Source organism: Myxine glutinosa, chromosome 2, assembly GCF_964187855.1.
Source record: "Myxine glutinosa chromosome 2, kmMyxGlut1.1, whole genome shotgun sequence".
Lineage (NCBI taxonomy): Eukaryota > Metazoa > Chordata > Myxini > Myxiniformes > Myxinidae > Myxine > Myxine glutinosa.
Window position 1 is genome coordinate 216,920,694 of NC_136262.1, and position 9,731 is coordinate 216,930,424.

Genomic DNA, 9,731 nt, shown 5'->3' on the forward strand with positions numbered 1-9,731 from the left:
AGATGGAATAGGAAAGGAGCGGTGTACAAAAAGTTCCTTTGAGTAAACCAGTGATGAGGGAGAAATCATTGTGCATTTACCAACGTTTCCACGAGGCACCCGAGGCCAAAGGCTCCCATTCAGTCACAGCTACCCACAAATTCCACACCAGCAAGTGTTGGTTTGAGAACTTCAAAAGAAGATTCGGTCTCCATAATGTCAAATTAGTCAGGGCAGAAACATTGGCAGACCATGAAGCTGTGGAGAACTACCCACCACAGCATCATTAAACTAATCAAGGCGAATGGATTTATGCTGAAACAGGTCTCTAACGCCAACGAAAAGGGATTATTCTGGAGGAGGATGCCATCTCGTACCTTCCTGTCCAAGCAGGAAAGATCTGCTCTGGGATTCAAGGTGGCTAAGGATCGTCTTACCCTTCTCCTATGTGACAATGACTTCCTCATAAAACCAATGCTGCTCTTCTGGTCGCCGACTCTCGCTTCCTGCAACCCCACTCTCGCTTCCTGCAACCCCACTCTCCCCACTCCAACAGCATCATCATCATCCCGAGCTCTTGTGGTTTATATTTATGGCAGAGTACAGTACATAATGTTTTTATCCTCACTCATCTCACTGTTTTGTAAAAATCATCTCGCTCTTTTACAAGTAAAGTGTCTTGTGGTTTTTGTTTATTACCTCTGACACTGAAGGTGGATGGAGGTCCTGTTTTCACCCCATGTCTGTCTGTTTGTCCGTTTGTGAACAGCATATCTCAAAAGGTTGTGGACGGATTCAGACGAACCTTGGTGGACAGGTTGGTTGTGTGACAAGGATGAATTAATTAGATTTTGGATGCCCTTTCTCTCTTGTCTCTGTCTCTTCTCTCTCCCTCTCTCCCTCTCTCTCTAACTCTGTCGTGACTGACTTGGTGAAGACAGGGGTACACCATGCTGGATGTGTGGGGGATCTCAGGGTCATTCCTGGGAGATTGATTGGCTGTGTCCGTGCCGCGAGCTTGTTCAAGAGAATTGTCCAGGGCTATACAACCACAACAACAACACACAATGGAGCTAACAACAAATGAGGAGAAGGGAGGAGAGAAAACACAATAAGCGACAAGTAAGAGGGTTGCGTGAGGTATGGATAATAGGGGTAGAATCTATTGCAAGTAGGGATGGGGGTGATGTGAAATGGTGGTGCCCCCCTTGCTTGAAGTTCTGGAAGGAAGAGTGTTATTAAACTGCCTCCTGAGGATACTGTAGTTTCACAAGTGAGATAAAAAGGAACGAAAGAGTGTATGTGGGCCGAAAGGATGGATTTTGGGAGCTGAATGATGAGGGGGCTACTGGAAGAACACTTACCATCCGGGGAAGCTGGAGAGGGTCTGAAGGCTGAGACAGCAGAGGGAACTAGACTGGAGGATAAAAACAAAAACATAGAAACCACTGACCTGCTTGCGATGTGAGAGCAACAGGCCTTGTGCTTCGGCCTCATCATGGGAGATGCCAATAATGATGAGAGCTTTCAATTCCACAGCATCCAGGAAAGAGGTGTGATGCTTGGGTACCATTCCACAGATAAAGGTCTTATAAACTGTGTATAGTTCTGGTGGATGGAGGATGCCCGGTTTGCGGCTGGCTCTGAAGGCCAGTTTTGCTGAATGGGCAGCCCAGAAGAGGTCACAGCTGATGGTGAGGCCGAAAAGTTCAATGGACTGAACCTCTTGCTGACCATGGAAATAGGTGGGTTCCTTTAACGATCCTTTTGGAGTTTGGGTGGAACTGTGAAATTCGCCAGGATTGAAAGACATGTTCCATTTGACAGACCAGCATGTAATCAATTTCTGATCAGCAGATTGACACAACTGCTGTCTGTCTGTCATTGAGAGATACTGTATTACATAATATGGAATCATCTGCAAAAAGGAAGAGAGGGTTTTCCAAAGTGTCGGAGAGAAATTAAATCCAGGTATGAATGTGTGCATCCCTGTATGCCACATGAAGAGAACTTGGCAAGCAGAGTAGGATGCCAGACTGTGTCGAATGCCCAATAGATGTCCAGTTGGACGCTCCTAACAGAATACTCTCTCTCTGTCCTCCATTCAATATATTTGTGCAAACCTTTATCATCAGACAATGTAGACAAGAAAAAGGCAGGACAAGAAGAAACATTGAAAAGATAAATCTGTAGAATCAATGAGGTACACAAATAGTTTGTATTGTTGAAATCTTGGAATGTTCATCTCTCCAAACCCCAGCAAGGTGTACACTGCCCTTGCTAGACATAATTATGCCAACATTAGATGTGTGGTGTGCCATTTGGTGGGTTTCTCCTTTTATAACAACAAATTGGTCAATATTTCAATGTTTTCCCTTCCGGATATCATGATGATATCCATCAGGGATGTTTGGTTGTGCTTCCCTACAAACAGTTAATTCCCAAAGTGTAAAACATATCTGCAATTTTGTTTCAACTAATTTATTTATTGTATGTGTAGTTTTTCTGTTTTTTCTTTTTTTCCCTAAAATTACCTCCACCACCAAAGGTGGACAAAGGTTATGTTTTCACCCCTGTCTGTTTGTCTGTCTGTCTTTGAGCATGATATATCAAAAAGTTATTGACGGATTCGGACAAAACTTGGTGGACATGTTAGGTGTGTGACAAGGATGAACTGATTAGATTTTGGTGAATATTTGGAACTAGACCCGGTTACTGAATTTTCAAAGTGATTCTTCACCATTGAGAGATGGGGCCAAAAACGATATATCGCATGATATCTTTGAAGAGTTTTAGATGGATTATGACCAAACTAGGTAGATGAGTTGGGTAGGTGACGAGAACAAGCCAATTAAATTATGGTTCATGCCCGGACCCAGATCCGGCCTATCACTGGATACAAAAGGTAAAGTGGTCAGCCTGGCGGAGGTATGCGCTCTACCAGGTGCAGTTGTAGTTTCTGATATCATATTTGCGGCATGATTTAAAAATAATCCAAACTCGGGGAGGGGGAACGGGGCAATGTTACGTGCTTTCACAGCGTCATTTACCGTGACTTCATTTTGTATGACCTCTCAAGGGCTGTAAAGAGGCGTTTGGGGCTGAATTGCCGATTTTAGTCAACTCCCTTTTTTCCACATTATTATGCAAACCACAGTATGCTCTGAATTTGGTGATGTATATATTTGTGGTATTGACTATGGCGATTCACATGTATATGCAGTACACACCAATTGTCTTCCCCCCTGCCCCCCCCCCCCCCCCCCATTCTCCAGCTCCCTACCTTGTAAATGGTAGATATAAATTCGAAACTTCGCACGTCATTCGTAAGGTGTATATAATTTGGCAAATATCATTGACTTCTCAACATAGGTAAGCAGAATTATTTGAGTAACTTCACAAGGCACTTGAGAGAACGTTGGATCCCATGCCATTGAGCTTACAAAGTCGTCCTTCAAGACATTCTCTCGTTATATTGCACAATATAATAAACTGCGGAAAACATTTGCCATCAAAGATTAAAAATCCAAAAAGGGAACGCCACTGATAAAGATTGCCAACATAGGAGACCCAAAGCGGAAGCCACAGACTTGCAATAGTTGCACAAATCATGGAAATTTTCCAACAGTAGACACACATTACATCCACAAGAACAACGTGTTGGGTATGGCATATTGAACTTGCTGTTCGGGCTCGCAACTCGCATGGAAGAATGACTTTATGAAATATAAATATTTATTGTTTGAAAATGAGGATATAGTTCATTGTCGGTAGAGTATAGAGGTATTGGCAGTACTTTTAGTTAGCTCAAGTATGGATGGGTGATTTTATGCATCTGTGTGGATTGTCGTGTCTGTGGAGGTCTCGTCGGTGGGTGGTGTGTGATTGATGTTGTGTTTTTCTCACCCACGAACCACCTTTGCCCATCACCTGCCACCCCCCTGAAAAAGAAGAAAAATCCCAAAAGTAAATGCTTAAAAACGTTATTATTTAAATAATTAAAGTGAATATATTTCCCGTTTTATATTTTGCCAACCTTGAGATATCACTGGGTGTGCCACATTGTCTCATCCACATTCCTCCCCCACTCTCCCAATGAAATTGAATTGTTTTGATGGATTAATTTGTCTGGTGTTGATGTGGTGCAGGAATGGTGGGCCGAATGGCTAGTTTCGTTGTGTATCCTTGTGTAACACTGTGTGTGGTATTGTGTTCTATGAACTCTCTAGTTGTACACAGTTGTCATGTTCGAATCGGGCATATATTGAGGCCCTCTTTCCAGCACAGGAGAAGCAATTTGGGCAGTTACTGCTGCAGAACAGATTTCCCACACTCGAGTTCTTCGACTAGTGTGCCATCTTTACCTTGTGCCTTTCCATTCCTTAAGGTGGCGATGGCCTTCTCAGCACTTGTGGTGCCAGTGCCTCATCCGGTATTTAGTGCTGTTTCTGATTCTTCATTCTCTCAAGAATAGAGCTCAATGTAATGCTCAACCAAATGTTCCATTTGCATGTTCTGGTCCATAATATGTCCCCATAACCTTTTTTTATGGCAGCTGTTTTTATTTTTGTTGGGGCTATTTGCCTTCTTTATCGCATTGTACATTCCGCTAGGTATGCCATATGAAATGGTAATTTAATATTTTTGGCATAGCTCAAGCCAGTGGTCATTTGTGCGACATCTGCAGTTTCTTTCAGCGCATTTTTAGTTGCTGTGAATTTTTGTAATGTCTTGTCACAGTGTTCTTCTTGTGGTCGAGGTAAGCTTTATGTTTAGCGTCAATGGCAGGAATCATTTCCTTTGAATGGGCATCAAATCAGTCATTGCTTGCTGTGGTTTTCCCGTAAAAAGGTGTCACAGCAGCACAAAACCTGTAAATTATCATTCATAAATGCTTTTTCACCCTTGTTCAGGATTTGTTGGGAGGGAATTGCTTGAAGTGGCTCACTCAATGATTTCTACAAATTATTGATATATTTATTTGTATATTTTATTTTATTGTTGGTGTTGAGGCATGGATAGCTTTGTTGTTTGATGTGATGTGATTTAATGGGTTTCAGTCTGATTTTGCAAGATACTATAGAGTATAGTGAGTGGTCGGTGTTTCAGTCTGCACTGTGACAGTTGTGGACTAGGAGCACACTCACTGAGTTGCTCCTTCCTGTGACAATGAGATCAATTTGATGCCAGTGATAAGATCTTGGCACTGGCATCAAATTTCATTGTATCTATCCTTGTCGTCCGTTAAGGAATAAAGTGTCGGGGCATATCCACTCACAATTGTCACGAAGCCTTCTGCAGCAGCCAGGTGAAGTGAAATGACGAATTCTGTTGTGGGTCCACAGCTTTCCTTACGTGTACTTTTGAGAGCAAACCGAACTCCATGTTCATTTAGTTCCTCTTTTCTTTTTTGACTTTCAGGCTTAGGCTTTTTTTCTTTCCAGAAAATGTATACATGAACCACTTCCTGATAAGCATTTCTCCTGGATAGCAGCGATGTCAATGTTAAGCCTATCCAATTCTACGTCTACGACTCCTGTTTGCAAGCATCGCACATCTGTGCTCCAGTCAAGCACATGGTCTTGACATTCAAGCAAATAAGTCTCAACATTTGGTATTTTTTGATTTGTGGGTTTATTCTTGTAGTCAGCTTCTCGAGATGGTATATCTGACCTTCAGGCACTCCATCGAAGCAGGCATACCTTATTGGCCGTGGCCTGCCAGCATTGTGGCAAGTGGTAACCAACCAACGAGATGCAATGATCTCTCCCACCATCGGAGTAAACCTGTGGCATCCATGCTTCATGCCAATCAAGCAGGACTTAATATAATCCATAACTGCCACCTCCTATTGTAGTGTCCAAGCTGCAAAGGCAGAGAGGACTATCCTCTCCAGGGTGCAAAGTCTACATAGAATGACTGGTGGTCCCATTGCATAAATCTATGCAGGCCTTGTGACTCGATACTTTTTCTTGTTGCCAGTGACTACATTCATATTAGAGAATATGTCATTAAATTTTTATTGTTTTACCTTTTTCGTTACTTGTTGTTTCGTATTGTTTTACGTTTTTTTTTTTTTTTGTTTGGTTTTTTTTTTTTTACCTTTTTCGTTACTCAAAACTTAATCCCTAACTTGACCCAGTAAATGTTTGGCTTGGAATAAGAATCTCAACTATAGAAACTGAAATAGGAAGGGTCAGGGGTTTTTGAAGAGGGGAGGAGCAGCTGGTTTTTCAGAGGCAGGAAAAAAAAAAAAAAACAGAACAGGAACCAAGTGGGTTGCAGGCAAGGGACGGCAGGAAACTAGCACAACACTGGGTTTACCACACAAGAACAAGGGCAAAATATCATTCCAGAAGTGGAAGGCCATGCGACAGCAGAATTTACGAAAGAGATGACATTTTGCGCAGTTAACTAAAGTATTGTCATGGAATATAAATGTTCTTCTTGGGACTAAAACAATATGCATTGAACAGATTATGATTGCAGCTTCCTGCCTCGCAGCACAACCCAGTATATGTCACTAAACAATAACAAGTGAAGGTTTTTTTCTGGCATTGTTCATATGAGTCTCTATTTGCATCATTTCATTGTCCCTGAAAGCCTGTAGTTCGCTTACCGGTTAAAGTCTACCAACTACAACTTATTTAATGGCCCCAATTATTCCCACTTTCTCATGAGGTTGGCCAGGGAAGGTTCTGGGCCCAGTTAAGGTTTTCATGAACTGGCTGTCATGCTCTGACTGAAAGTCACTAGAATTTGTCATTTATTCAGGGTGCCAGCGATAACTTACACCATGGATTATTTTACATTGACCAACTAGTACTCGCAGATTAACGTCCATCCGACAGATGGCACACTTTGTGACCCAACATCGGACTTGCGAAGAACCAATCCAACAGTTTCTAGTCGACCCACTAATTGAACCTTTGGTCTCAATTACCTAGACGAGCAACGGTACCAGCCCTATGGGCGGGGCTTCAATTGGGAGGCCCAAATGAAAAGGCAAAATATCGGAAATTGGAGGCTTATTTTTCTTTTAAACGATTTATGTAAACGTCCGTTAAATCACATCACACGCAAATCATCAAAATTTAAACAAAACATTTTGAAAAAAGATTGAATTAAAAGGGCCTCATCCTCCTTTTTAAAATTTATTTATTCGGACGATCAACTGGTGTTTGTAAAGTATGTAAAGTATGTAAAGCCTTAAGTATGTAAAGAGCGGCTCAATTTTAATACCATAAAATACTTCGCGGATTTTCATGGCAGTCAATGATGTCATATTGCTTTCGTGAGTGTTAAAAACATATCTCTTCAGGTAAACTGTATTTCGTTTTTTTTCGTGTACTTGTATTCTAAACTTGCATTCAGTTGTATTTTGCGATGAACGACGATAATGACAACAGAACCGTTGAGATGCGGAAGAGCGCGCGACGAATCTGTAACATGGAATCGGCCGCTACACGTCTTTCTCAGTCGCTTTGCACATGCTGCCGTGTTTCTTCGGAGCCACACCTTTATGTAGGAAGAGTTCGTCAGGAGTCGATCGACTCTCTCCTGGTACGTAGAATTTCAACAAAAGCCGCATCACTGTTTATATCGGTAAATATTATTCCATCGTGTTTGGAAAAACTGGAAAATTGGAAATTGGCAAAAAATAGGAAAAACAATACGGTATTGCCTATTTTACTCCCGGGGGTCCCAGGAATACCCACCCAAAATATCGTTGTGATCGGTTCAGCCGTTTTTGCAGTACCTGGGAACGGACGGACAGACAGACGGACAGACATTTGGTGAATTATATAGTAAGATTGTTTCTTTACTTCTTCGTGTTTTATAACATGACTTTACCAGCCTCTTCATGAGCTGAAAGTAAAAAATTGGATATAAAAACTGAATCCCAAATCTGAGACATTTTGGCCTTTCAGTATACAGTGGCTATGTAAGCTGTCTCAGTAATGTTTTTAGCTGATTAGAAAAAGTTCAGAGATTTGACTAACAGATTATTATGCATTTTGCTTTTGGACTTTAAAGATGTCATCAATGATCTCTTTTGAATAGTCAACTATAGTATGCTGGTGTGCTTGCCAAATGAGGTAAGAAACTTAATAATACCGTACGAGGTCACTTATACAAGGAATAGAAAGAGGTAGGCTAATCAACCGATAGTAGTTTCTCCATGCTCTATTTTTTTTTAAATGCTGACTGTCAAGCAAGTAAGCAGCACATACCATTTTAAAAGTCTTTGGAATGACCCGGACAGGGTTTGAACCACCAACCTCAGACTCGGAGGGACACTGAACCATTATTACGCCACCAGGTGAGTAATCATGAAAAACGGATGTTGATTAAATAAAATATTACACTGTTCATGTTGAAAATTCGATTTGAATATAAAAAGGATAAGTAAATTGATGGATTGCATCAATGGAGAAAATTTGTCAATTTGTCAGTGTTTGTTGGAATTATTTTATATTATGACGTCACATAATGTGTTTATCACTATAATGTAAACATGGTGCTCAAATGTAAACAAGTTTTTTGTTTTTTCTTCTAATGAAGGTACAGGATATTTTGGTTGTTATTGCGCTGGCAATTACCAGTGACCTTGTGAGTCTCTTCTTCTTCTTTTTTTAAATAATGTATTTAAAATCTGTGGTTCAAACTGACTTTTTCATTTCCATTGAACCACCTTTAGAGGCCATTTTTCCCCGCAGAGCAGGGGTTGGCCTTTTTCGGGCACCTTGGTCCCCTTTTTGAAGCAATGTTTTATGGCCGGATGCCGTTCCTGCCACCAACCCTGTTAGTCGCCTCTTGCGACACACAGGGAATGACCAGTGAACTGGTACTCAATTTGCCGACCACGGAAGGATGACAGGCTGAGTCAACCCCCCTGGTGTTAATTCAGCGATCGACCGGGATTCAAACCCAGGATCCTAGGATCCCAAGCCGGCACCCTAACCGCTAAGTCAACACCAGGCGTTTCCATTATGTGACATTTTTTGTGATTATTTATGATTATGTTCTAAAAATCAGATGTATGAGGATGAGGAAACGGAATGGAAGAATAAGTAAGAGTTTAAGATCAGTGAAGCTATAAAGCATGTGTTGTTTTTCAGAAATTGGGCGAGTTCGGAAGGCCATGTACTCAGACTGGGTTCCTGGAGAGAAGGCAACAGTGTCTCTTCCTGATCCTGTTGGACCTGTGGTTCAACTCCAAGAGAAACTATATGTTCCAACGCAAGAATATCCTGACGTAAGTGCAGCTGATGATTTCCAGGTTTTCCATAATTCTTATTTTCTCTGCTATCTTTCAATTTCTCCAGTTGTAACTCACCATTTAATTCAAATACCTGCCAATTATAATCCAGCAATTTGAAAAGGGTCCAATATGGATCACACTCACAAATCTGAATAGACACTTATTATATGAAGAAGTTGTTCCACTGTCTAATATTCCGTTTCCTCAGTTGTAGTAAATACGGTATCCTTTAGTTTTTGGAAATTAAAACCTGTGTCCATTCACTTATGCTACAATATATTGGGCTCCTTTAAAAAAAAAAAACACGAAAAAGGATTTCTTTAGCGGCAAAAATTGTGCCATTGCATGGAGTCCATGGAGATGAAGAATAAGCCATAATGGGTGATGTCCGATTGATAAACATCTCCATAGTTTGTCATTTTATATAATGGAGCCCTGACACATCTTCCAGTCCATTGACCCAGATTCACAATATTGTAAGTTGTCT

At 41.2% G+C, this 9,731-nt stretch overlaps 1 protein-coding gene across 10 annotated transcripts in view; it reads left to right on the forward strand.

The window, feature by feature from the left end:
* LOC137420835 (protein quaking-B) overlaps window positions 1–9,731 on the forward strand; it is a 142,110-nt gene that overhangs the window by 38,523 nt on the left and 93,856 nt on the right. For all 10 annotated transcript variants that reach the window (XM_078772257.1, XM_068106225.2, XM_068106266.2 and 7 more), the window contains one exon: window positions 9,102–9,238. In XM_078772257.1, the coding sequence (XP_078628383.1) occupies window positions 9,102–9,238 (137 nt within the window). The remainder of the gene's footprint in view (window positions 1–9,101; window positions 9,239–9,731) is intronic.